At 36.4% G+C, this 27215-nt stretch overlaps 6 protein-coding genes and 1 long non-coding RNA gene across 11 annotated transcripts; 4 read left to right on the plus strand and 3 right to left on the minus strand.

Annotated features, from left to right (window-relative positions):
* Window positions 1-1720: 1720 nt before the first annotated feature.
* Window positions 1721-2461, minus strand: LOC137714339 (uncharacterized). The gene has a single exon (XM_068453579.1). The coding sequence runs from the start codon at window positions 2459-2461 to the stop codon at window positions 1721-1723; it is 741 nt and encodes a 246-aa protein (XP_068309680.1).
* Window positions 2462-6386: 3925 nt separating this feature from the next.
* On the plus strand, window positions 6387-7052 carry LOC137716029 (histone H2B). The gene has a single exon (XM_068455418.2). It carries the CDS (start codon window positions 6481-6483, stop codon window positions 6883-6885), a length of 405 nt encoding a protein of 134 aa, XP_068311519.1. The 5' UTR covers window positions 6387-6480; the 3' UTR covers window positions 6886-7052.
* Window positions 7053-8391: 1339 nt separating this feature from the next.
* Window positions 8392-11255, minus strand: LOC137716346 (uncharacterized). Of its 4 annotated transcripts, none has more exons than XM_068455784.2 (4): window positions 11098-11255; window positions 9660-9759; window positions 9424-9558; window positions 8392-8733 (listed from the first exon to the last, which is right to left on the minus strand). In XM_068455784.2, the coding sequence occupies exons 2-3, from the start codon at window positions 9740-9742 to the stop codon at window positions 9432-9434; spliced, it is 210 nt and encodes a 69-aa protein (XP_068311885.1). In that variant the 5' UTR covers window positions 9743-9759; window positions 11098-11255; the 3' UTR covers window positions 8392-8733; window positions 9424-9431. The 4 variants fall into 4 exon arrangements, with proteins under 4 accessions (XP_068311885.1, XP_088547385.1, XP_068311886.1 ...); XM_088691259.1 differs by lacking the exon at window positions 8392-8733 and adding an exon at window positions 8854-9161; XM_068455785.2 differs by lacking the exon at window positions 8392-8733 and adding an exon at window positions 9194-9335.
* A 686-nt stretch (window positions 11256-11941) lies between these two features.
* LOC137715129 (large ribosomal subunit protein bL9c) lies at window positions 11942-14914 on the plus strand. Its single transcript, XM_068454359.2, has 6 exons — window positions 11942-12232; window positions 12460-12587; window positions 13210-13255; window positions 13764-13861; window positions 13940-13987; window positions 14493-14914. Exons 1-6 carry the CDS (start codon window positions 12086-12088, stop codon window positions 14611-14613), a joined length of 588 nt encoding a protein of 195 aa, XP_068310460.2. The 5' UTR covers window positions 11942-12085; the 3' UTR covers window positions 14614-14914.
* A 1212-nt stretch (window positions 14915-16126) lies between these two features.
* On the plus strand, window positions 16127-20911 carry LOC148698124 (TMV resistance protein N-like). 2 transcript variants are annotated; one of them, XM_088691261.1, is made up of 6 exons: window positions 16127-16485; window positions 17927-18083; window positions 18167-18466; window positions 18603-19463; window positions 19904-20539; window positions 20643-20911. In XM_088691261.1, the coding sequence occupies exons 1-5, from the start codon at window positions 16460-16462 to the stop codon at window positions 20471-20473; spliced, it is 1914 nt and encodes a 637-aa protein (XP_088547387.1). In that variant the 5' UTR covers window positions 16127-16459; the 3' UTR covers window positions 20474-20539; window positions 20643-20911. The 2 variants fall into 2 exon arrangements, with proteins under 2 accessions (XP_088547387.1, XP_088547386.1); XM_088691260.1 differs by having other exon boundaries at window positions 16361-16485; window positions 17958-18083.
* A 274-nt stretch (window positions 20912-21185) lies between these two features.
* LOC148698125 (uncharacterized) lies at window positions 21186-23008 on the minus strand. The gene is made up of 3 exons (XR_015960853.1): window positions 22888-23008; window positions 21664-21749; window positions 21186-21540 (listed from the first exon to the last, which is right to left on the minus strand). It is a non-coding gene; the product is annotated as an uncharacterized LOC148698125 (long non-coding RNA).
* A 1009-nt stretch (window positions 23009-24017) lies between these two features.
* Window positions 24018-26858, plus strand: LOC148698126 (large ribosomal subunit protein bL9c-like). Its single transcript, XM_088691263.1, has 6 exons — window positions 24018-24194; window positions 24422-24549; window positions 25171-25216; window positions 25725-25822; window positions 25901-25948; window positions 26455-26858. The coding sequence occupies exons 1-6, from the start codon at window positions 24048-24050 to the stop codon at window positions 26573-26575; spliced, it is 588 nt and encodes a 195-aa protein (XP_088547389.1). The 5' UTR covers window positions 24018-24047; the 3' UTR covers window positions 26576-26858.
* The last annotated feature ends 357 nt before the right edge of the window (window positions 26859-27215 follow it).

Below are 27215 nucleotides of genomic sequence, written 5' to 3' on the forward strand. Positions count from 1 at the left end.
TTATCTGTGATTGACTTGATTGTGGACTCATACTAGCTTGCTGTGGAGCCCCTTGTATGTCATCATTATCTGTGACTTCTTCTTGAACTGAGGTCTCTATAGGCTCCCTTGTTTGCCTTTTGTTGAGGCCAAGTTGTAGAGAGACAATGTCCTTTTCTTTTATCTTTGTTTCCCAGTTCCATTTTGAGTCTTCATCAAAGGTAACATTCCTTGATAGGATTATCTTTTGAGTTAACACATTATAAACTCTGTACCCTTTCTCACTGGTACCATAGCCTACAAAAACACCTTGTTACTTGATTTCTCCAACTTGTGCCTTAGTTGGTAAGGGATGAAAGTGTAACACACTGAGCCAAACACTCTCAAGTGCTTTACAGAGGGCTTCCTTCCACTCAACACTTCGAATGGTGTCTTCTTTGTCCAGTGCTTTAGTATGGCACCTATTCAATAGGTACACTGAGGTGGTCACAACTTCACCCCAGAGTATATAAGTCATTTTCTTCTCATGCATCATAGACTTAGCCATTTCAACTATAGTCTTATTCTTCCTTTCCGCAATCTCATTCTGTTGTGGTGAATATGCCACAATGAGTTGCTTCTCCAACCCCACATCTTCATAGAATGCGTTGAACTCATGTGAGGTGTACTCACCTCCCCTATCACTTCTCAGTCTTTTGATTTGGTATCCACTTTGTAATTCCACCATTGCCTTGAACTTCTTGAATATTGTGAATACCTCATACTTGAATCTCATGAAATACAACCAACACATCCGTAAGTAGTCATCAATGAAGGTTAGGAAATACCTGTTTCCAGTGATTGTTGTTGTTTGCATTGGTCCACACACATCTGTGTGAATCAATTCGAGTGGCTTTGTTGCCCTCTAAGCCTTGCCAACTTCAAATGGATCCCTGTGATGCTTCCCAAATGCACATCCTTCACATATTTCATTGTAGTGATCCATTTTAGGTATCCCTTGTACCATTTCATACTTTTGTAGATTTTCTAGGCTTGTCATGTTTAAGTGACCAAACCTCTTGTGCCATAGTTTCATAGAACCTATCACACTTGCTTTCCTTGTCGCTTCATCTAAGTACTTTAACATAAGTGGAAAGCTTCTGTTTTTCACTTTCACTTTGGTCACCAAATTTGATAGGGATCTATCATCATAGATCTCAACCACAGTTCCCCCAAAGAGTAGGAAATACCCATGCTCCATCATTTGACCCATACTAAGTAGGTTTTCATCCAGTCATGGCCCTAGCATCACCTCCCTTATGCATCTTCTTCCTTTCTTGGTGTTGATAACCAGAGTTCCTCTTCTAGTGGCCTTGACAATGTTTCCATCTCCCATTTTCACTTTTCCAGTGAAGTTTCTGTCAATGTCAATGAGTAATGACTCATGTGCAGTCATGTGATTGCTGCAGCCACTGTTAATGTACCACACTTTATTGTTTTTCTCCACTTTTGCACTGAAAGCACAAAACACATTTGCTTCTTCCTCCATTTGATTTGCGCAGTTTACTTGCTGCATATTCTTTGATCTGCAGTCCTTCATAATGTGCCTAAACCTGTTGCATTTGTGGCACCTAGACTTGTCTTTGAACTAACACCCTCCAAGATGAAATTTATCACAATGTTTGCATTGTTGTTTGGTTCTTGGACCTGCATTAATGTTGTTGCCTTGGTTAGGTCTAGAGTTGTGACACCCTTTTCCCTCTCATTTCTTGTTCTTTCCCTTCCATTGTGGTTTCTGATTGCTTGCATTGACTTGACTACCAGATCCAACATTAAGTGATTGAAAGGCTTTCTCAAGTGCAAAATCAGCATGCCTCTCGAGTCTTTGGTCAAAGGCTCTTAAGGATGACATCACATCTTGCACACCGAGAGTTTCAGTGTCTTTGGTTTCTTCAATAACACTTACTATCGAATCATATGGTTTAGTCAAACTAATCAATAGTTTCTGGACAATTCTTTCATTAGGCAGTTCTTCACCATATATTTTCATCTTGTTTACAACATCAAAGTGCCTAGTGAAGTAGTCTTTTAACAACTCATTTTCCCTCATTCTTGTATACTCGAAATCTCTTCTAAAGGACTGAAGTTTTACCTTTCTGACTTTAGTGTCTCCTCTATACTCTTGTTGTAAAACTTCCCAAGCTCCCTTAGCAGTCTCTTCATTTGCTATCCTCAGGAAAATGGTGTCTGAGACAGCACCTTGAATGCTTCCAAGTGCTCTAGCATCCTTCATCTGATTCTGCTTCAATGTTTTGAGTTGTGTTTCTGTGAGATCCTCATCTAGAGGATCGATCTCCATCTTAGGTAGTTCATACCCGTGTTGAACCATATCCCATAGATCATAGGATTTGAAAATGGTTGTCATTCTTATTCTCCAAAAATCATAATTCTCCCCATCAAAGACTAGAGCTTTTAGCTCATTGCTACTGCTGGATCCCTTCATTTTTAGAATTGTTTGTTGGTTGTTGTTGTTGAGGACACTTCATTGGTGCTCCCAAAAGTTTTAACTTGCACAAATTACACCCAGAAACTTTCCAGATCAAAAACTGAGCTCTGAGGCCATGATACAGTTTGTTTGTTTGGATGATTTTTGGTTATAGTTTTTGGATCAGTTTCTTAGGGATAGAATGGCAGAGAATTGAGAGGATATTGGAGTGTGGTTTTCAACTTCCAGGTTGTCCAGAAAAATGCAGCAACCATACTTCAGTAAGTAGAGAAAATGTGTAAGGGTATGGTACATTTCCATCACCCATACTTGTGTAAAAAGAGTTGGTGATTAGACAATATTTAAACACTAAAATTACCTTACTACTCCAGATTAAATCATGTCCCTTCATTGGGATTTAAGTGAATTAATCTGGAGTGTACATTTGTCACTCACACATCTAAACAAACAAAAAACTAGTCGTTGAAGGCCAACCCTTCATTTTTTTTTCTTCTTCCTTTTTCGATGCAGACAAGACCTTTTGCTCAGGAGCTCCTTGCTGCCTTCAACCCCTCGACTCCAGGAGCTGGTTAGCTTCCAACAGATACTTGATAATCGTTTCAACTACTTTCGTTGCCATATTTTCTACATGAACGAACACAAATTAGTTTTCTCAAAATATTATCGATCTCCATTTGGAGAAGAACGTCACTGTCTTGTCATTGTGTATGGCATGCGTGCAAAGCAAACAATCACAAAACAATCTCCAAAACCTTCAAATTTTCCACGCAATGATCTATCACCAGGCTATGCTATGGTACCAATGATATGGACAAGGGAAATGCTAAAGAATTAATACAAAAGAAATACAAATTTGGAGTTTACGGAGGAGGAACCATGACTTCTTAATCTTGGGTTTATGAAGGAACTTGACCTCTAAATAATTCACATTATTTGGTTCAACAATTCTCTTACATTTTATTCAATAAACCCTGCATCTTTATATAGGTGAAATTTACGACCAACCATGAAAATATAAGGAGTTTTAAGTGACCATATAGATCAACATAATCACATCAACTGGGTATTATATAAATGCGTATGAGAAGAAAATAACTATGAAGAAATCATGTATCAAAAAGTAGTTTAATTGTGCAGCTTACGCAGGTTTTATTATAAGAAACCAATCATGATGGTAGAATTTTGGTGGCAAGTGCGCAGGGTCGGCTTATGGGGTGTGCGAGGTGTGTGACCTCATAGGCCCCAATGAAACAAGGGACTCCGGCTGCCCAAAATTACAAAGAGGAATGAGAGGATGTGTATGTGGGAGAAAGAAGATGCGTTGCCTTGGCCACACTTTGTATTTATTTTCATTTAATCATTATTTTTGTACAAAAAGGGCCTCTATATTCAGTAGAAAATTGACCTCTATAACCTGGAAAAACCTGTTCAAAGCAGGAAATGACTATTATACCTTTCTTTCTTACTTTTATTCCTTTCCTTATCTCATCTTCTCTCTCGTCCTTATTTAGGCCTAGTTTGGTACCGAGGTGATTCTGAAAAAAAAAAACTGGTATAAAAAAAAGCTGGGAGCTGTTTTTGTGTTTGGTAAACATTCAGCTTCAGCTTCTTTCACAGTTTTGGGTGAAAAAAGCCAAAAACAAGAAGTTGCAAAACCCAACTTTGAAAAATCGACTTTTTTTCACATTTGTTTTACATAAAAGTTTACCAAACACTATAATACTATTTTTTTTTTTCGAAAGCACTTTTACAAAAAAGTTTACCAAACACTCTGCTGCTTTATTTCACAACTGCTTTATTTCACAATTGCTTATTCTCACAGCACAGCAGAAGTAGCTTTTTTTCAAGGCACAGCAATACCAAACCAGCCCTTACTTTATTATCTCGTGGCTTTCTCTCCATTCTCTCTCTTCACTCTCTCCCGTCCTTCTTTCTCTTTAATGAAGAATAAGTCATTGGTGACTGCGAGGATCACCAGATCCCAACTGTTTAGTCGATCAGCGACTGCTACATCGTAACTGGCACGATTCCTTCCAGAACCATCATCAACCTCTAATGGCGGAGCCAACATGGGGTCATTGGTTGTTTTTGGCCCCAATAACTCTAAAAATTCCAAACAGTTAAGGCAAACTAAATTACAACCCCTTCTTCCTACTTCTTCTATTTTCCTTATCATATGTGTCTTCCTTTTATCTCTCTTGTATGAAATACCTTAGTTGAAAAACCTTGGCAGTCTTCAACGTTACTCCATTGTATATATCCTACATCCACCCTCGACAAGCCTCTACAAATAATAGTAGTTGACGACATATGTTGGCATAAACTTTCGGCAGATGTTGACAGGGATTGGCATGTGTCTACTAGGTACTCGATGTAATGGCCCAATTAAGCTTTTTGATTCATATTATGACCCCATTACTTGAAAATCATGGCTACGCCACTGATAACCTCCATGAGATAATGAAGTGGATGGTGGCGATGGCGGGGTTTGAGAAGGAGTGATTGCACATGCGCATCCATTGTTAGGAGAATTAGGTAATAGAAAGTGCAATGCAGCATTTGAATCCAAATATAAAAAGCTAAACCAGGAAACCAACTTGCAACGTGAAGAAGTCTGAATCCAAATACAAAAAAAAAAGGATTTGCAAGAGGTGTGAAGCTTCAGAGGCGTGTGAATGATAAAAAAATAGAACCATGAAACAAACACTACAACTTAGCGCCTGAATCCAATAGTAAAAAATAGACCTAGGAAATGGACACTGCGTTGCACTATATGGATTCATATTGACCTATTCCAAAATAAAAAAAAATACGAAAAAGAGGTGTTAGTTGAAGTGAGTGCTAGCTATAGTGACAAATTTTGTAATTTTTGTTTTATTTTAAAAGCATTTAGTTTCACAATATATAATTAACTTATTTATAATTAACATAAATATTATTTATATATTGTTAATATTGTAACTTTTTATTGATTTTATACAAAATCACCCTACATCTGAATGCCCCTTAATAAAATGAACAATTAATAAAATGAACAACAATGCTACTTTTACTCTTAAAATGAAATGAAATTTTGGTTGATACTTGTGCTTTCTGAATATTTGGACGAAAATCCAACAGCTTCATAAAACATAAATTGCACCCTAAGACCATCTTCAACCTTTGGGTTAAAACCTAAAATTTTTGGAAAAATTTTAGGTTTTAACCCAGAAATAGTTTTTCTACTCGAACCCTTATGGATTAAATGTTTAGCCCGAGATTTGTAAAGAATGAATGCATGATAAATTTTTTTCTTAAAGTAACTTTAAAAAAAAAAAAATTATGTAGGCTATCCTAATTTAATTTTATGAACATTTTAACCTACCAATATTTAGATTCCGATAAATTTTGGAAAATCTCTAAACCATCACCATGAAACTTCTGGAACACTATGAAAGAATATAAAACATATGAAATAATTTTTTTTTAATTACTTTTGCCGTTGGATTTAAATTTGAACCTTTAGATCTTTGTTTTTACTATAGAATTTGATCATATTAGATTTTACTCGTTGAATTCAATGAATTTATAAACATAAAACTGAAAAAAAAATACACATATACGGTGAGTCAACCCACTAATTCAGAGTGAATCATGGGCTAAATTTACTTCAAAAAAATGAGTTTTGGGTTGGAGCAAGTTGAGAAATGTTTAAAACCTAAAATTTAAATTTTACCACAAGAGTTAGAGCAGTCTCAAAATTCTAATTTAAAAACAATTTCTAAAGAAATTAGCCCAAAAATTCTACGGCTCAAACATATCCGATCTCGACCGTCCATATAACCTCCCAAAAATCAAACCGCTCCACGTCAGCGATCTGCTTCTCACAAACCCAACCAATCAAACCTCACCGCCTTCCCCTATATATACAGAGCCCCAAGCTAAACGCCTTTCATTCACTCACGACCTTCGTCCGAAAGCGCTCTGTATTTCCCCGTTTTCTGCAAACCCCAATTTTTTTCGAGAATCTGACACCAATGGCTCCAAAGGCAGAGAAGAAGCCGGCCGAGAAAGCCCCCGCTGAGAAGAAGCCCCGCGCCGAGAAGAAGCTCCCGAAGGAAGCCGCCGTCGCCGGCGATAAGAAGAAGAAGAGATCGAAGAAGAGCGTGGAGACGTACAAGATCTACATCTTCAAGGTCCTGAAGCAGGTCCACCCTGATATTGGGATCTCCAGCAAAGCCATGGGGATCATGAACAGCTTCATCAACGACATCTTCGAGAAGCTCGCCCAGGAGTCGTCGCGGCTCGCGAGGTACAACAAGAAGCCGACGATCACTTCTCGAGAGATACAGACGGCGGTGCGTTTGGTGCTACCCGGTGAGCTTGCTAAGCATGCCGTCTCTGAGGGGACTAAGGCGGTGACCAAATTTACTAGCTCTTAGGGTTGTGTAAGGGTGTTTTGGGAAATTGATATTTGGGGTCTGGGATGGATTCAGGGTTTTTAAGGTGTAAAGTTTGAAATTGGGATGGTGATCTTGAATGATTAGGGTTATATGGTATTTTGCTTCTTGATTTCTTGATAGAATGGAAGATTTTATCTTTTATTTAATTTGATTTTTGTTTAATTTTGGTATATGCTAATTAGTAATATTAACACATACTTGAGCGATGAATTCTTTTTTGAAAATTAATAAACGAAGAGTTGGTTTTGAATACTTCACACTGATGAGCTGTGAGATGGACGGTGGAGATGGTGCAAGTAGACACTTTTTCAGTGAGATTTTCGTTGGAGATTGTATATGAAGTGTTGCAAGTTTTCATGGCGGCAAAATTATAAAGAGCGGGAAACAGGACTTGAACTGTTACCCTGGATTTTGACCCTACATTAGATATAGGGTGATTGTGTAGAGAACTGACGAGACAATTTATATGGAACGGGTGTATAATAGAAAATCACAGATGACATTAGTTAAGAGAAAAATTAAGATTAATCTAATGGCATTACGTTGTTGGAAGAGCATTTTCTTGCGAAATAGCAATAGAACTTTTCCAAGCATTTGTAATTCGTGGTTTAATAAGACAAAGGCATTATGATTTATGCCATTCCACTTAGCATGAGAAGACCCCCGGATAGGTTAATATGGCATTATGATTTATGATCGAAGGGGTATGTTTTCTGTTAAGAGTGCTTGCAAAGTGGCACGCGAAAGTTGTATGCCGGTGGCTTTGCAGGCCTCTTCTTCTTGTGGAGGGAGTGCTTATCAAGGGCTTTGGCAAGCTATATGGAGGGCAAGGGTACCACCAAAGGGAGGAAGCGTGGATTATTCAAGTCTTGGTTTCATTGTTTCTGATATCAGGGAACTTTTAGCTAAGTTTGTTGAGTCTTCCATTAAGTATATTCCTCGTTAGTGTAATGGCGTGGCTCATTGCCTTGCTAAGTTTATTTAGTCGTGACTCTGCAATCTGGTTTGAGGAACCCCCAAATGTTATAAGGGTGGTGCTCAACCAAGATTTACAACCCTATTGAGGTTTTAGTAACAAAGTTATCGCATATTCATAAAAAAAAAAAATAAAAATAAAAAAAAATAAAAAAATAAAAAAAAAAAACCGGTTCTAAGAGACAACAAAGTGACAAATCCATTACATGGAGAATTCTTACGGGTCAAAATATTCTTATACCAATCGACCATCCTCTTGGACTTTATTTACTTATCCCCATTAAGCAAGGTCCCCTTACAACTAGTTATAATGTTAAGCAAGTTCAAAAAAGAGAAGTGAGAAACACAAGGAAATGATAAACACACACTAGGAAATGATAAACACACACTCAATTTCTACTCCTACACACTCCGGTTTATTCTTGTCCTTATTTTCGTTTGATTGATTTAATCCAGTGGTTAGAAATGAAGGAGGGGGTGTGAAAATCAATTTTTGAAACATATTGTACATACACAAATTCTCTTTTTAAAGGAACTGCTAATATGGTCTCAATAACGTCATATCATATCAAAGTTTGCAAGATCCGTTATTTGATAAAGACAGACGTCTTGTACAGAGAATTTTTGTACATCACATTACCATGAGATCTAGTTCTATGCAGATCAAGTGACCAAAATGAACCATGAAACTAAGCTTGCATCTTGTACTGCTTACTGACACCTTTCAGTTACATTCAGCATCGTCATATTTCATTACTCACTCGTGTTGGGCGGTTGTACGCAAATATCAGTAAACATCAATTCTGAGCCATGTTCATATGCAGAAGTTCACCACCAAACCAACATAATTGTCTGTAGGAAGTGAGGACGCAATAAACTCATTCAATACGAGTAGGCGGGATAAACCCTCTAAACACGTCTGAAAAACTTACTAATCTGAGACTAGGAAATCCCAGCCCACACTATTTAGCATTCCACATAAATTATGCTAAAAAATAAGGTATAAACAGCATACAGAAAACGAAATGAAATTAAAATAAATTATAGAATGGATTAATACACCTATGTCTAGATTTGGGATAAATGGAAATTTTATTGATTTTCATACGGCTCCTCGTTCAATTCTTTTGAAGTCATTGGATACTTTTCCTGAAAGGCTAGAAATATATCTTCCTTCAGCAGAAAGAGAATGAATGTTCGTTTGATCTTGATCCTTTTTTCACCCAATTAAAGAAAGTATACTACTTCTCTTTGAACTTTTATGATTTTTCTTCATGAAGCTGAAACGTGATTATGAGGCTCACAGTGAAAATAGAAAAGGAAACGAAAAATAGTAATGCTAGCAATATTGGTTTACAATGAACACGAGAAGAATCTTAGATCTCTATATATCATTTTGATGTTGTAGATCAAGAGAGACCATCTTGGCCCAAAATACAGACAAGTCCATTCATCTGGAGTAGCAAATTCTGAAATGATTCAACTCAGGTATAATGCAAGCTAGTGTTTACTTAAAGTTATTCGCAATAAAAGATATCATACCGTGATGATCACTTCTTCGGGTAGGTCTGGTAGTCAGGTCCAACGTCACGAGAACCAGTGTTTATATAAGGCCCTCGAAATGTTGCCTGGGGTGATAGTGGCTTTGATGGGTCAATGACAGGCTTTGGCGATGACCTGCATAACATAAAACCACATGATTCTAACTTTCTCCTCATGAATCAATTAACATAAACCTATATGTGTATTCACCATCCTTGAAATGAGAATTTACTTACGCCATGTAAAAGGGAAATGCCAAGCCTGCAGCTGCGAAAATTACCAAGCCAGTAGCAACAATTGCATTCCGTGACCGGGCCATGGACAGTATGCAGGAAACTAAATATGAAGTAAACAAGGAACATAACTGTTAATTCAGATGGATTCTTGTTTGAAAATTAAGTGAGTATGAAACTAACTATTTGGCACACTCCAAGTGAACACTTCCACGAAATTGCCACGAAAATTCCAGACCCGTATCAAAGTGAGAACAAACATCTAGTTTAGTTTCATCACCAATGAACACACCATGTTTAAACGAAATGTTCAGGTGACTGTAAATTTGGACAAGGAAATGCTCAACTGATAAAACAGATTGGCTTCCAATGGTAAAATGCTAGCTTGGCCAATGTTTGTAAACATGGTAAATTTGGGGTAAGCCTATGTGTAAATTTATCCAGCAGCTAAACATTATATGTGCCTACCTAACCTCCAAACTATAAGAAAGCTACAAATATCCTGCTTTCAGCTCAAACACTAAACCTTATGTTCAGATCCTACTAAACGAAGGAAAAGATACATTTCAGTTTCGTCTAGTTGGCAGTTACAATGCACGAACATTGCACATAATCCCACTAGGACTAATTGTAAACCTAACCAAGATTACAACAAACAGAACCGTCATCAATGCCTAGCTCTATAATTACCAAAAGTTGTCTCCACGAAGACCGATGCACACATTTCCAATGCACACACTTCAGTATACTAACAGTCACATGAATACTGATTGTTTAAACACCATTTACACTCAAATTGCTTAAAGAATTAAACGTGTTTGAGAAGCAAACATATCAATTGCATAGAATTTCAACTCACACTGACCAAGCAAAGATAACCAAAAGGAAGACGATCGGAGATTTCAGAATTCAGAATAATGGTATTCCGAAAAGAATCTAGGATTACTGGAATAGTCAATAAGCTAAAGAAACAGTCCACAACTTCCCCGACTAATGTAATGTCGAAAAGAGCCCCATACGTCTCCGAAAGGAGTTATATCACACTGAACAACTTCCAACTATAATTCTCCACAGATTTTCAGATTTCTTGGATCGTGAATAAACCCTCCAACTCACATTAAGAAATTGAAAGGCTTGACAAGCCTCAATTTTCACAACAAAGAATGAACACATCCATCATTCTGTTAATCATGGATTTAATTTTTCCGCACATTTTGATCCCAACAGATATTTAGCCATTCACAAACAAAAAAAACAGAACAAATTTTTAAATATATTGGGTAATATTAACCAAAATTCAATACAATCATATATAAAAAAAAAAAAAAAAGGAAGAAAAACCCTAATTTTAAACAAATTGAATGAAGAAATGAATTGGGGGAAACACATGGGTTTCAATCGAAGTTTTCAAACATGAAATAAAAGAGAATTTTTGAAGCACCTGAGTCACTTCCGACTGACGCCGATTGCTGATGAAGGAAGTAATAACTCGCCGAGTACTCTGACTCTGTTTAAGACTCGGGCTTTTGCAAAGTAGAAGACAACGTTGGGTGGGTATTTGGGCTAATGCCTAAAAATGTGGGGCTAAACGAAACAACTGAATAAATTTGGGCCATAAAATTAAGTCCAATTATGGCATTTGGTAAACGAGAAATAATTTTTGCACATTTGTTTTTTTAGTATGCATTTTTGTCTCTCGATGTTTTTGTATCATTAGAAAGATCCTCCAATAATTTATATCATTCCTTCTACTGATGAAGAACTTGTTCCTATTTCGAAGTTGTTTTCAACTATTTAAACTGTCTATATTTTAATTCATAATTCTTATATTATTCTTACAAAGAATTAGATAAATTCAAAATTATTTAAACATTAGTTGTTGTAAAGGGAAGTAGACGAACAATGTGCCTTGAAAAGACATTACAATGATCACGGTGGGTTTGGAGGGGCTTTCACTATATGGATCTAGATAGCGTGTTGTGTCATAGATGGTCCAAAGAACATTCCACACCTCCATAAATATGATGTTTTTAACTTAAGAAAGTTAATGACATCCTTAACAAATATATCTTGTATATATATTATGCTTTAAAAAAAATGAGGTTTGAGTTAAGCCACACAAATTCAGTTAAATCAAATTTCAGACATCTTCCTTACAAGTACAAAAGAATACCGGACTAGACTGAAGTGATAGTTGTTGATAGACAACTGTTTTAAAATTTACAAAAATCCGTGGGTAACGTTTGTAGTTTACATTTTTCGGAGAGGCCAAAATGATAAAACACATTTTGTGCCGGTCTCGGTAACATAACAGAGGCAGATGCCGAAAGAGATAAGATAGTAAAGTCCCATAAATCCTGAGTCTTTGCGTGAGAGGAACTGAGAGAGAGACAGTGAGTGAGAGCGTGAGTAAGAGGAAAGGAGCTACAATGGCATCCGCAGCATCGACTCTGTCATGGAGTTCTTCCTCGTGGCTTCAAAGATTTGCCGGAAGCACAAACGAAGCCACTAAATTGTCAGATAGAAGAACGGGATTGGTGGTTATCGCTCAGAAGAAAGCAAAGAAGGCTCGAACGGTAAATTTGAGAAATGGGTTCTCTTCTTATACTCCAGTGCTTCAATGGTTACCCAAAAGTTCAAATTTTTATAGTTTCTCTGCTTCCAGAATTCGTAAATGAAGAACCCACCTCAATTTTGTGTTCCATTTTCTTTTATTCTTACTAATTCAAAATGTAATAGTGAATTTGAATGTAGTCTTATTGTGGGGTTGTTTAATTTAATTGTTTTTGTTGGAATGTTTCAGATAATTCTAAAGGAGGACATAACTGATCTGGGAAAGAAAGGGCAACTTCTAAGTGTGAAAGCTGGTTACTACAGGAATTATCTGCTGCCATTGGGGAAAGCCCAGATTGTCACTCCCCTGCTGCTCAAGTAATACATAAATTCAACTTTTTTATTTGATTTTTGTCACATTTTCGATTTTCAAGTGTACGATAAGGCTTGTGAATCTGTTGTATTGTGCTTACGGAGTCGAACTAGTTTGATGACAAGAAGTTTTAGTTGGAATCCATAAGATAGGACTTATGCAGAATGCTGACGGAATTGATCAGATAATGTATGAGATGGATAGAGGAGGCATATACAATACAAGTTGTGAAAGTAATGTATGAAATGTTGATTGGTGTTTGTGGTGGTGAGACTTGATTATCGTTATTCAACTACTCTCAAATGGAAATAGCCTTTAGAGTATACTACCAACTCTGAAATTCTTTCGTAATAAATCCAGAATAATTTTAAGTGGTCAACTTATTTGTATACCTCAAGATTGGATCCATACTCATATTTGTTATCAATGTGAGGTACTAATAGTAATACTTCTCAAGTTGTCTGCATCAAAATGTGAACTTTTATTTGCATAACTATTATGCTTTTTAGTTGCTTCTGCTAATTAATTGGAAACATCTCAGTCTTTGACATTCACACTCTGGATTTTTCGGGAAAAATGATTATATCTTAAGAACATGTTACTCATAATTTTAATTGTTCTTTCCAGGGAAATGAAGGTGGAAGAGGAAAGGATTGAGGCAGAGAAAATACGGGTATTTAGATAGAACATTTATTTGTCTCCTTTTGCGTCGGGGCTGTACAGATGGTATTGTAACTCAAATCGTAAGTAAGATTTGGATGTACCCTGTCTCGGTGCCACCTGTCAGTTTTCCATTCCATGTCTCTATACATCATGGTAACCCCTGTGCACATATCATTCATTAAGGCTCAGGTTTTGGGGCTTTGGACATATCATGCCATCCTAAGCTGCCCTAAAGAGCATGTGCTGCTTATAAAATGATGCTACTTCTAGCTATCCCTTGTCATGTCATGGGAAAGACAACAAAGCTGCTTGTCACAAATAGAGTGTACCTGGAGAATACCTTTGTATCTTTAAGTGGATTAATGAGGGCTACAAAATGCAAATAATTGCATTCTATGTGGCGTTGAATACCCAAAAAAATTCTGAGCTGACTTATTGCCTCTCTTGGTTGTAGATTCTATATTGTCTGAATTCGTCCTAACAATTATGTCTTGTAAGATTGTTTCATCTTGGTGCAGGTAAAAGAAGAGGCAGAGCAACTTGCTCAGATTTTTGAAACTGTTGGAGGTTTCAAGGTGAAGCGCAAAGGTGGAAAAGGGAAGTTAATTTTTGGAAGGTGAGTTGCTTTCAGTGCAATGTTAAGTACTTCATGCACTGTCTGCGTATGAATTTTAACAGAGACGTGTTTCTGCAGTGTGACACCCCAAGATCTCGTTGACATAATCAAGGCACAACTTAACAGGTATGTATCTTTTATCAAGTAAGAGTATGATCAATATACCAATCACAATTTTCCCACGAGCACTGTTATTGTCATCGTGAATTTTTTATGCATGACATATACCAGATGAGCTTCTTAACACAAGCATCAATAATTTTAAACTGCAACTACCCCCGAAATAACTAACAAAAGAAACAAAAAAGAAGAGGGAAAAGAAACAAGAAGGATATATGTGTATGCTGTTCCTATCAATGCATTTGATTAAAGCTTTAGGAACTTCCAGATAATACCTTCAAAACATATTCCTGGAACACAACTTTTCCAAACAGTGAAAGCTTGTGATGATTTATTGTATGTTCATGCATTTTGCAGTTTAAGAGCTCGCGATAATCATATGCATATGGATAGCAGATATTGTGACATTTTGCAGTTAAAACCTTTCATGCTCGTGTTTGTATTTTTGTCTTAGCCAAATACACCCATGCTCGACTGACACTCCATTCTCTGCTCTTTCGTTCATGTGTAGGGAAGTGGACAAGCGCATTGTTTCTCTTCCAGATATTCGAGAGATAGGAGAATATATTGCAGAACTGAAGCTTCACCCAGAAGTCACTGCTAAAGTGCGAGTCATCGTTTCGGCTAACTAGGGATAAGCATCTCCTGGAGTTATCTTCGAGGACCCACGGGAGCGGAGAAGATGAATTTTTGATGTGTTTGTGCAGGATGTACATGGCCAAAGTATGATCATCATCTATTTCATATAGGGCACAAATTGGAAGGTGGCTGCAATGTAATTTAATGAAAGTAGAGATGTATAAATCTGATTTTCCTGCCAATTTATTTTTAGCTTTCATTACTTTGATTAGATACCACTTTTTTTGTAAGTATTATTTGTTTCTTGTGAGTGATAATTCCTCTTCTCAGCAAATTTTGGTACTTCAATTGTCACCCCAAGAAGTCCCAAGATTTTGGTAAATAATTCTTTAATCTTCTATTCTTTTGGTAAAAATGCTTATGGGAATGTCATTGCAGGCTCAACTTTGCATTGTATTTGAATTTTCTAAACCGTCTAGTGGTTTTTTATTTTATTTTATTTTTTTAAATCGTCTTAAAAAAAAAAAAAAACTCAAATCTGAAAACGTTTAAACCACTCAATAAAATAGTTGTTATTTAAGTGGTTTCTTGAACTACCGTTTTCGGCTATCTGTTTTGCTACTTCTGAATTGTCCAATTTTTCACAATATTGATCTAGGAAAAAAAGCTTGAAAAATAAATAATTTGAATCATTGAAATTAAATTTAAGAGTGCTATCAGGTATCTCTGAAATAACTAAACCCCGAAGCAACTGTATTAAAATGCAAAAAACTACAACACTGAATTTCTCCTCCTACCCACTCTGGTTTAATCGTGTCATTATTTTCGTTTGATTGATTCAGGTGGTTAGAAATGAAGAAGGGGGTGTGAAGATCAATCTTTGAAAGATATTGTGCATACACAATTTCTCTTTTTAAGAGAACTGCTAATATGGTCTCAATAATATGTTAATATCACATTGCTAACGAGAAGGGACCTGACTTCTTTACCTTTCCAGTTTTCATACATTCTCATTCTTTTTTATTTGTATGATTACGGTTAAGTTACATCAACATTTTATATTAATATTGTTTTTTATCTTATTATCTCTATAAAAAAATTAATATAAAATGTTAACGTGATTTTAGCCATGATCGCACAAAATAAGAGCGGATAAAAGTGTAAGAGAACTGAAATGGTAGAAGCCGTGTCCAACAAGAAGTGCTTTTTCCTTTTTCTTTTCATCTCAGCCACTAGTGGCCGACCAAGACTTATAGAAACGCCTTTTGGGTCTATGCATGTGAACGACCCATTTTATAATTGTTGGTAAATTTTCCCGAGAGTAGATAGGAATGACCCAATTAAATATTTTCCCTGCACACGGACACTTGCAATGCAGCTAGCAAAGAGCTGTTTGTCCATCGATCCACATCAATGGCTCTTGTGAGAACATCTCCAGGAACCTCCTCTGATTCCAACATTTTTCGGGGTTACCGGTACGACGTGTTCTTGAGCTTCAGAGGCGAAGACACTCGCAAGACTTTTACCGACCATCTCTACACAGCCTTGAACAATGCATGATTTCTCACGTTCCGAGACGACGATGAACTTGAGAGAGGAGAAGATATAAGGCCAGGACTGCAGAAAGCGATCCAGCTGTCACGAGCTTCTGTTGTCGTGTTTTCGAAAGATTACACGTCATCCAGATGGTGCCTTGATGAGCTTGTGCTGATCCTTGAACGCAAGAGGACCACCTCAGACCATGTAGTTTTACCAGTCTTCTACGATGTCGATCCGTCCCACTTGAGGAAGCAGACGGGAAGTGTTGGAAAAGCATTTGCTAGACATGAGAAAACACAGTCGCCGAAAAAGGTGAAGGGATGGAGGGAGGCAGTTGCAGAGGTTGCAGATCTAGCAGGCATGGTCTTACAAAATCAAGCTAATGGGTAACTTTCATTTTCTCCATTTCTCTCCTCTTTCTTGAGTCAATTTGGTAATATGATCCGTAGGGACCTTGATTTATATTAATCAATCTCAGAAGTGAATAATAATCCCAATTTAAAGAAATCACATTTTCCATGGTAGTCTACATGAAGGACCTAAGACACAAAAAGTTAATAAAAACTCTCAATTTTTGTCTAGAATCTTATCTGAAAGAAAATCGAATCATTGTTAAAACTTGGATTCGAATCAGAACATTGATTCAGAGCTCTAACAATCCAAAATAATCACAAAGCGAACAATTTCTCAGATAACGAACATATAGACAGCACAAGGCATTGCGTCAGAGAAATTTTTATCATGCTTACTCTAAAGTTAGACATAAATTCAGATAAACACTTATAATCAAATGAGAATAACTCTAAAATTAAACCATCATATCCCTCTCTCTCTCTCTCTCTCTCTCCCCGCCTTATGTCTTTTACTTTTTAATTCTTTTTACTAATACAGGTCCACTATCCACTTAAAGCCACTTGTCCCCTTGTAATCCAAAATGTTGGCAGCTGTCCCTCAGGTGAAATCTTAAGTGCGGAGCTCTACTCCACTTAAAACTTAATAATTGTTTAGTTGTAATAACCACAAGTGCTAAAAAACATATTAAAACACATATAACATATCAAACACTAGAGGTAAGATCTACCACTTTAGTTCATCAAAACACACAAAAAAAGCCTAACACTTTCCACTTTAGTGTCATTAAGATGGTTTATTACACATGACATGTTTGATTTATATTTCATTTTGTTTGCAAATTCTTAGGTACGAATCAAAGTTTATCAAAAAAATTGTTAAAATGATTGGAGGCAATTTAAGTCGCACACCATTGAGTCTTGAACCAAAATTGATTGGAATCAAATCTCAAGTCAAACACATCAATTTGTGGTTACAAGATGGATCAAGTGATGTTGGTATACTTGTTTTGTATGGCATGTCAGGCATAGGGAAGACAACTATTGCAAAACATGTTTACAATTCAAATTTTAGAAGCTTTGAAGGAAGTAGTTTCATTGAAAATATCAAAGCAAGAGCAGATCAACCAAATGGCTTAGTTCAAATACAAATGCAACTTCTTTATGATATTTTGATCGGTAGAAAAGTGAAAATACAGACTGTTAGTGAGGGAATAATTAAGATTGAAAGCACCATAAGCTCTAAAAAAGTTCTACTTGTTCTTGATGATGTGGACCATGTGGACCAATTAGATGCAGTGCTAAAAATGAAAGATCGGTTTTATCCTGGAAGTAAGATACTTATAACAACTAGGCGTGAAAGATTGCTAAGAGTGCATCAAGTTACAAAGGTGTACAAAGTTGAAACTTTGAATTACAATGAATCACTAGAGCTTTTTAGTTGGCATGCATTTGGCCAGGACCGTCTCATTGATAGATGCTTGGTGACAATTGATAAATACGGCAAGGTGAATATGCATGACATGATTCGTGACATGGGGAGAGAAATTGTTCGCCAAGAATCAGAAGAGCCTGAGAAACGTAGTAGATTATGGCGCCATAAGGATTCTTTCGAAGTATTGAGGGACAAGAATGTAAGAAACATGCCCTTAATGTCTATATATGTATTTCTTCTTGTGAAAATTATCCATACTAACGTTTCCGTTTTTTCCTTTAGGGTACAAAAAAAATCCAAGGTATTGTCCTGAATATGTATATGCATCCTGCACACAGTCCAATAAACACAAATGAGACAGTCTTGGAAACCAATGCATTTGAAAAGATGTGCAAATTACAGCTACTACATCTTAGTCATGTACGACTGGATGGATGTTATGCAGATTTCCCTACAGGATTAAGATGGTTATGTTGGCTTCATTTTCCATTGGATTTTATACCTATTGATTTTCCTTTGGGGTGTCTAATTGTTCTTGACATGCAATATAGTAGCTTGAGACAAGTCTGGAAAGGAACAAAAGTATGTTACTCTACACATTTCAATTCAGGTTTTTTTTTTTTTTTTTTTTTTTTCTTTTATTTATTTATTTATTTTTTTGACCAATTGCATGATACACATTTTTTTCTTTCTTTTTTTATTTTTTTATTTTACACAGTTTCTTCCAATGTTGAAGATCCTTGACGTCAGCCATTCCCATGCCCTCACTGAAATCATGGACTTCTCACTTTGCCCTAGTCTAGAAGAATTGATTCTTGTAGATTGCACAAGCCTGATTGATGTTCATGAATCCATTGGAAAACTGGAGAGACTTGTGTACTTAAACGTGAAGGATTGCAAGAATCTTAGGATGCTTCCGAAAAACATGTGCATGCTTAAATCACTTGAAACACTCATTTTATCGGGTTGCTCAAATCTTGATGAGTTTCCATTGGAGATGATGAAGAAAATGAAGTCTCTGAAAGTTCTTGAAACAGATGAAATTCCATTAAGTGAATTATGGCCAGAAAGAACTTCGAGTATCTTGAGTTCTTTTCCATGCTCTTTAGTAGAGTTGAATCTCAGTAGGTGCAATCTTTCTGAAGATGTCTTTCCTACGGATTTAAGTAATCTATCCTCAATACAAAGACTATATCTAGATGAGAATCCAATTTGTAGCCTACCAGTTTTCATCAAAGGTTTGAGGAGGATCGATGAACTCTCTTTTATAAATTGTAAGAAGCTCGAATCACTTGTGGGGTTGCCGAGAGTACACAAAGAGATGGTTGTAGCCCATTGCATATCATTGAAAAAAGTAACATATCAATCGTTTGTGGGGCTCCAACTACGGGCCCTTGGGAAAGACAACAACAACATAGTTGAGTGGGAGTACATTTTCAAGTTAGAGTCTATTGATAGAGTTGATGTGGAAATGATCAAACTTTTGGGCTTGTTCAACTTGGAATCCATGCCTGCAATTCGAATGAAAAGCCAATTAAAATGCTTCAATTCAAAAGAGGATAGATGGAGTCCCGTCCAGGTGCGCCTCTCTCTCTCTCTCTCTCTCTCTCTCTCTCTCTCATAAGTCATATATATATATATATATATATATATATGTGTGTGTGTATATATATATATGTATGTATGTATGTATGTATGTATGTATGTATGTATGTATATGTATGTATGTATGTATGTATACAGGCCCTTTAAGGAAAGGAATCCCCATTTAAAAAAAAAAATAGGGACACCCTTTTAATCATTAGATTTGACTTTAATGAAATTCTGTGGTTGAGATTAAATCATAGGCCACATAATCTTAACCACAGAATTTCATTAAAGTCAAATCTAACGGTCAAGAGGATGTCTCCATTTTTTTTGAAAAATGGGGATCTCTTCCCTTAAAGGCTTCCTATATGTATATATATAATGAGAAATAAATGACTTAGTAATGTTGTGATGATCATGGAAAATGCATAGGGACTGTATCAATATGGTATATTCAACACATTTTTTGTTGGGAATGAGGTTCCAGGCCGGTTCAGCTATAAAAGTACCAAGTCCTCCATATCTTTTAGTGTCCCTTTACTCCCTTCTAGTCACAGAATCCGAGGCTTGAACATCTTTGCTACCTATGCAAACGAGGAGAATTCTAATTATAATTATGAGAATTCTAATAAACCTCCATTGATAATCAAAGTGAGTAACCAAAGCAAGGGTTTGACGTGGATCTATTGCCCACACTTCCACGGTATTCTAGAAGAGGGAGAAGATATGATATGGTTGAGTCATTGGAAGATGGAGAACGAAACAATATTACAATGTGGAGATCAAGTGGTGGTTTCAGTAATCGCCGAACCTGCTAAGTTGTTTCGGATAAAGGAGTTTGGTGTCGAGCTTATGCAAGAGCACCAAAATAATATGATGATAAGTACCCAACACAACACCAAATTAGATCCTAATTATCCATGTGTCATCGGTGGAGATTTGTCCAAGTGGGAGCATATACCAGGAATATACTTCCTCGGTTGCAGTAAAAAAATATGTTGAAGACTGATATCTTTCCGCGGAGATTTTTAAATCCCCTCATCATGGACACCGATGAAGAAGACACAGGTATGCTATGTCGTTGTAATGCAATGAATTATACTCCATCCAAACACTTCCGTCTGCATTGATTTCAAAAACATAAATTTTATGTTATTGGTATGTTTTTCAGACAAAGAAGGGCAAGAGGATGAACCTAATTACAATATTGCAAGGACGAGGGCTGCCAGTAACAATTACGGCCTCAGAAGCTGGAAGGTGCTCCTCACAGCTGCCGGCTTATTTTTCATGCTGGCTCTAGTAGTTCTGTCCTCCATCTCCCAGAAAAAGAAGCGGCAGTAGTCCACAAGCCATCCATGAGTTTGTAATTTTACTTGATACAGACATATCTTTGGATTCCCTCCTTGTTTTTAAGATGTTTTCTGCCTTCAAAATATCGAAGTTCAAATGTGTTCATCATCAAATATTGCATAAATATAGCATAAAATACATCCAACGTTAGCGATACTTAAAAGTTTTTCTTCCCTGCCACTGATTGCATACAATCTCGTACCAGAGACGATAAACAGGTGGTTGTATACTAGCAGTAAATAATTGAAAAAAAAAAAAATGATTCTAAACATACAAAGGAAGGATATTGACGTAGGTATCTTTAGCAATGCCAGGCAAAAATCAATTCTTTGAACTGGGGGAAAATATTTTGGCACCGGGGAAAGCAAAAACATCCCATCTGCGTATAAATGCCAACAAATTGACAGATGGTAATTGTCATTTACAACAAAATCATGCTTCCTAAAGACTGGGCTCCCATTGAAAAATTGTGTAAATTACATAAATATCAGTACAATACATATTAGATTGACTAATATATCAAATAAATTAACAGCAGACAATTTCTTAGCCTGAGATCTAAGGACTATACAACTGATTCGGCCTTGCATTGCTACTACACTACGAAAGCTGGTTTCAGCTTCTTAAACCCGAACAAATGATTGAGGTCAGGAAGCATAGGAGAAACGGCCATAGTCTCTGGAGCCATGAAATTTACTATCTTCTCATCAACATTGTACCTGCAAAAGCATAATGCAATAACCCTTCAACAATCTGGCCTAGTTTGCTCAACAGATGCTCCAAGATAATCCAAAACAACACCATAGCAGTTTCACATAGGTAACCGAAGAATCTATTGACACCTTATCTTGCGACTCTTAGAGGCTCTTTTGTCAACAATCTTCATCTTCTTAGCATGCAACTTTTTCAAAGATTAAAATGCTGCTCTCTGCGGATAATCAAATAGTGTAAAATCAAAATGAATAAACAATAGAAGTTCAGGATCAATTAGGTCGTGATTGTTAGCAGGAATAACTGCTAGCTTCTTCCATTTTTAAAGTTACATACTTCACACTGATGAGCAGTAAGATGGACGGTGGAGATGCTCAACTGATAAAACAGATTGGAATTTGGGGTATGCCTATGTGTATCCAGCAGCTAAACATTATCCATGCCAACCTAACCTTCAAACTATAAGAAAGCTACAAATACCCTACTTTCAGCTCAAACGCTAAATCTTACATTCAGATCCTACTAAACAAGGGATAAAATACATTTCAGTTTCTTCCAGTTGGCAGTTACAATGCATGAACATTGCACATAATCCCACTAGGACTGATTCTAAACCTAACCAAGATTATAGCACACGGAAGTGACAATCCGTCAATGCCATCAATGCACAGCTCTATAATTACCAATGGTTGTCTCCACAAAGACCGATGCACACACTTCAGCATACTAACAGTCACATGAATCCTGATTGTATAAACACCATTCACACTCACAAGTTGCTTTAAGAATAAAACGTGTATAAGAAGAAAAATATCAATTACATTGAATTCCCTTTCAGAATTCAGAATAATGGTATTCCGAAAAGAATATAGGATTACTGGAATAGTCAATAAGCTTAAGAAACAGTCTACAACTTCCCCGACTAATGTAATGTCGAACGAAGAATTCCATATGTCTCCGAAAGGAGTTATATCACACTGAACAACTTCCAACTAAAATTCTCCACAGTTTTTCACATTTTTTGAATCATGAATAACCCTCCAACTCATATTAAGAAATTAAAAGGCTTGACAAGCCCCAATTTTCATAGAACAAACAATGAACACATCTATCACTTCGTTAATCATGGATTTAATTTCCGCATATTTTGATCCCAACAGGTAATTAGTCATTCACAAACAAACAAAAAAGATCAAAATTTTCTATATATTGGGCAATATTAACCAAAATTCAATACAATCATATATAAAAAATGGAAGAAAAACCCTAATTTTAAACAAATTGCATGAAGAAATGATTTGGGGGATTCCAATCGAAGTTTGCAAACAAGAAATAACAGAGAGCTTTTGAATCACCTGAGTCACTTCCGACAGACGCGGATTGCTGATGAAAGAAGCAACAACTCGCCGCGTGCTCTGACTCGGTTCAAGACTCAGGCTTTAGCAAAATAGAAGACAACGTTGGGTAGGTGTTTGGGCTAATGCCTAAACATCTTGGGCTAAAATGAAGAACTGAATAAAATTGGGCCAGAAAGTTAAATTTAATTATTTAGCATTTCGTACCCGAGAAATCATTTCCGTACATCCCTAACTGATGGCCTGAATATCATATCGTTTAAGCTTTCTTCTAACCTTTTTTTTTTCTTTTTAAATAAACAATATTACCTACACTAAGAGAGTGCAAGAGTGGGTTACACTTAACAATAGGAAGCCATAATAATATGTTTTAAATTCACATTTGTCGACAATTAGACCTAAAACAACGGGACGAGTTGGTCAAGTTTGGTCTACATGATATTGGTTTTATTTCTTGCATTTAGATGGAGAGAGAAAGGCCACTTTTATTTTAGGATAGTGTTACCCAAACACTATTTTTACTTCTCACACACTCCTCTCATTTTTTTTACGATGGATAGAATGACTTGAAAAAGATCAATGACAAAAAACGATGAATAGAATGATTTGAAAAAGATCAATGACAAAAAATAAACAAGTGTGTGTGAGAAGTACAAATAAAAGATACAAATAGGTGTGTGAACCCACCGTTCAATTAAATCGAATTTTAGACATTCCCCTTACAAGTACAAAAGTATGGAAAATGATCCTTGGAGATCCAGGGATCCTATGATCCTGTCCGTTTATCGTATACCGTACTGTCAATTTTCGTTAGGTACTATTTATATTTAATTTAAAATTTAAAATTTAAAATGATTTCTGACCGCATAATGTACGATGAACGAACACGATCACAGAATCTCCTATATCCCCAGAAAAAGGAAAATGAGCCTTTTTCCCAAAAGTATGACTAGAAAGTGCAGTGATAGTTGTTGATAGACAACTGTTTTAAAATTTACAAAAATCAGTGGGTAACGTTTGTAGTTTACAATTTTCAGAGAGGCCAAAATGATAAAACACAAATTGTGCCGAAAGAGATAGGATAGTAAATCCCATAAGAATCCTAGGACTCTGTGCGTGAGAGCAAGAGAGAGTGGCAGTGTGAGCGTAAAGGAGCGACAATGGCATCCGCAGCATCGACTCTGTCATGGAGTTCTTCCTCGTGGCTTCAAAGCTTTGCCGGAAACACAAACGAAGCCACTAAATTGTCAGATAGAAGAACGGGATTGGTGGTTATCGCTCAGAAGAAAGCAAAGAAGGCTCGAACGGTAAATTTGAGAAATGGGTTCTCTTCTTATACTCCAGTGCTTCAATGGTTACCCAAAAGTTCAAATTTTTATAGTTTCTCTGCTTCCAGAATTCGTAAATGAAGAACCCACCTCAATTTTGTGTTCCATTTTCTTTTATTCTTACTAATTCAAAGTGTAATAGTGAATTTGAATGTTGTCTTATTGTGGGGTTGTTTAATTTAATTGTTTTTGTTGGAATGTTTCAGATAATTCTAAAGGAAGACATAACTGATCTGGGAAAGAAAGGGCAACTTCTAAGTGTGAAAGCTGGTTACTACAGGAATTATCTGCTGCCATTGGGGAAAGCCCAGATTGTCACTCCCCTGCTGCTCAAGTAATGCATAAATTCAACTTTTTTATTTGATTTTTGTCACATTTTCGATATTGAAGTGTACGATAAGGCTTGTGAATCTGTTGTATTGTGCTTACGTAGTCCAACTAGTTTGATGACAAGAAGTTTTAGTTGGAATCCATAAGATAGGACTTATGCAGAATGCTGACGGAATTGATCAGATAATGTATGAGATGGATAGAGGAGGCATTACAATACAAGTTGTGAAAGTAATGTATGAAATGTTGGTTGGTGTTTGTGGTGGTGAGACTTGATTATCGTTACTCAACTGCTCTCAAATGGAAATAGCCTTTAGAGTATACTACTAACTCTGAAATTCTTTCGTTATAAATCCACAAAAATTTTAAGTGGTCAACCTATTTGTATACCTCAAGATTGGATTCATACTCATATTTGTTATCAATGTGAGGTACTAATAGTAATACTTCACAAGTTGTCTGCATCAAAATGTGAACTTTTATTTGCATAACTATTATGCTTTTTAGTTGCTTCTGCTAATTAATTGGAAACATCTCAGTCTTTGACATTCACACTATGGATTTTTCGGGAAAAATGATTATATCTTAAGAACATGTTACTCATAATTTTAATTGTTCTTTCCAGGGAAATGAAGGTGGAAGAGGAAAGGATTGAGGCAGAGAAAATACGGGTATTTAGATAGAACATTTATTTGTCTCCTTTTGCGTCTGGGCTGTACAGATGTTATTGTAACTCAAATCGTAAGTATGATTTGGATGTACCCTGTCTCGGTGCCTCCTGTCAGTTTGCCGTTCCATGTCTCTATACATCATGGTAACCCCTGTGCACATATCATTCATTAAGGCTCAGGTTTTGGGGCTTTGGACATATCATGCCATCCTAAGCTGCCCTAAAGAGCATGTGCTGCTTATAAAATGATGCTACTTCTAGCTATCCCTTGTCATGTCATGGGAAAGACAACAAAGCTGCTTGTCACAAATAGAGTGTACCTGGAGAATACCTTTGTATCTTTAAGTGGATTAATGAGCGCTACAAAATGCAAATAATTACATTCTATGTGGCATTGAATACCCAAAAAAATTCTGAGCTGACTTATTGCCTCTCTTCCTTGTAGATTCTATATTGTCTGAATTCGTCCTAACAATTATGTCTTGTAAGATTGTTTCATCTTGGTGCAGGTAAAAGAAGAGGCAGAGCAACTTGCTCAGATTTTTGAAACTGTTGGAGGTTTCAAGGTGAAGCGCAAAGGTGGAAAAGGGAAGTTAATTTTTGGAAGGTGAGTTGCTTTCAGTGCAATGTTAAGTACTTCATGCACTGTCTTCGTATGAATTTTAACAGAGACGTGTTTCTGCAGTGTGACACCCCAAGATCTCGTTGACATAATCAAGGCACAACTTAACAGGTTAGTATCTTTTATCAAGTATGAGTATGATCAATATACCAATCACAATTTTCCCACGAGCACTGTTATTGTCTTCGTGAATTTTTTTATGCATGACATATACCAGATGAGCTTCTTAACACAAGCATCAATAATTTTAAACTGCAACTACCCCCGAAATAACTAACAAAAGAAACAAAAAAGAAGAGGGAAAAGAAACAAGAAGGATATATGTGTATGCTGTTCCTATCAATGCATTTGATTAAAGCTTTAGGAACTTCCAGATAATACCTTCAAAACATATTCCTGGAACACAACTTTTCCAAACAGTGAAAGCTTGTGATGATTTATTGTATGTTCATGCATTTTGCAGTTTAAGAGCTCGCGATAATCATATGCATATGGATAGCAGATATTGTGATATTTTGCAGTTAAAACCTTTCATGCTCGTGTTTGTATTTTTGTCTTGGCCAAATACACCCATGCTCGACTGACACTCCATTCTCTGCTCTTTCGTTCATGTGTAGGGAAGTGGACAAGCGCATTGTTTCTCTTCCAGATATTCGAGAGATAGGAGAATATATTGCAGAACTGAAGCTTCACCCAGAAGTCACTGCTAAAGTGCGAGTCATCGTTTCGGCTAACTAGGGATAAGCACCTCCTGGAGTTATCTTCGAGGACCCACGGGAGCGGAGAAGATGAATTTTTGATGTGTTTGTGCAGGATGTACATGGCCAAAGTATGATCAACATCATCTATTTAATATAGGCACCAATTGGAAGGTGGCTGCAATGTAATTTAATGAAAGTAGGGATGTATAAATCTGATTTTCCTGCCAATGTATTTTTAGCGTTCATTACATTTGATTAGATACCACTTTTTTGGAAGTATTATTTGTTTCTTGCGAGTGATAATTCCTCTTCTCAGCAAATTTTGGTACTTCAATTGTCACCCCAAGTAGTCCCAAGATTTTGGTAAATAATTCTTCAATTATCTCTTCTTTTGGTAAAAAAAGCTTACAGGAATGTCTTTGCAAGCTCAACTCTGCATTGTATTTGAATGTTCCAAACCGTCTGGTGTTTAGGGATTTTTTTTTTTTTTTTTTTAAAAAAAAATCATCCTTTTAAAAGAATATTCAAATCTGAAAACATTTAAACCACTCAATAAAATGGTTGTTATTTAAGTGGTTTCTTGAACTACCGCTTTCGGCTATCTTGTTTACTACTTTTGAATTGTCCAATTTTTCACAATATTGATCTAAGAAAAAAACCTTGAAAAATAAATAATT

Source organism: Pyrus communis, chromosome 3, assembly GCF_041283825.1.
Source record: "Pyrus communis isolate YQ-2024b chromosome 3, ASM4128382v1, whole genome shotgun sequence".
NCBI classification, from domain to species: Eukaryota; Viridiplantae; Streptophyta; class Magnoliopsida; order Rosales; family Rosaceae; genus Pyrus; species Pyrus communis.

Bases quoted from the DNA above. Each gene is read 5' to 3' on its own strand.
- LOC137715129 (XM_068454359.2), top strand. From the start codon at position 12,086: ATGGCATCCGCAGCATCGACTCTGTCATGGAGTTCTTCCTCGTGGCTT. The intron at 12,588-13,209 runs GTAATACATAAA...TGTTCTTTCCAG, and splicing joins GTCACTCCCCTGCTGCTCAA to GGAAATGAAGGTGGAAGAGG. The intron at 13,256-13,763 runs GTATTTAGATAG...ATCTTGGTGCAG, and splicing joins TTGAGGCAGAGAAAATACGG to GTAAAAGAAGAGGCAGAGCA.
- LOC137716346 (XM_068455784.2), bottom strand. From the start codon at position 9,742: ATGGCCCGGTCACGGAATGCAATTGTTGCTACTGGCTTGGTAATTTTC. The intron at 9,559-9,659 runs GTAAGTAAATTC...TATGTTATGCAG, and splicing joins GCATTTCCCTTTTACATGGC to GTCATCGCCAAAGCCTGTCA.
- LOC148698124 (XM_088691261.1), top strand. From the start codon at position 16,460: ATGGTCTTACAAAATCAAGCTAATGG. The intron at 18,084-18,166 runs GTAAGAAACATG...TTTTTCCTTTAG, and splicing joins AAGTATTGAGGGACAAGAAT to GGTACAAAAAAAATCCAAGG. The intron at 18,467-18,602 runs GTATGTTACTCT...TATTTTACACAG, and splicing joins AAGTCTGGAAAGGAACAAAA to TTTCTTCCAATGTTGAAGAT.
- LOC137714339 (XM_068453579.1), bottom strand. From the start codon at position 2,461: ATGAAGGGATCCAGCAGTAGCAATGAGCTAAAAGCTCTAGTCTTTGAT.
- LOC148698126 (XM_088691263.1), top strand. From the start codon at position 24,048: ATGGCATCCGCAGCATCGACTCTGTCATGGAGTTCTTCCTCGTGGCTT. The intron at 25,217-25,724 runs GTATTTAGATAG...ATCTTGGTGCAG, and splicing joins TTGAGGCAGAGAAAATACGG to GTAAAAGAAGAGGCAGAGCA. The intron at 25,949-26,454 runs GTTAGTATCTTT...GTTCATGTGTAG, and splicing joins ATCAAGGCACAACTTAACAG to GGAAGTGGACAAGCGCATTG.
- LOC137716029 (XM_068455418.2), top strand. From the start codon at position 6,481: ATGGCTCCAAAGGCAGAGAAGAAGCCGGCCGAGAAAGCCCCCGCTGAG.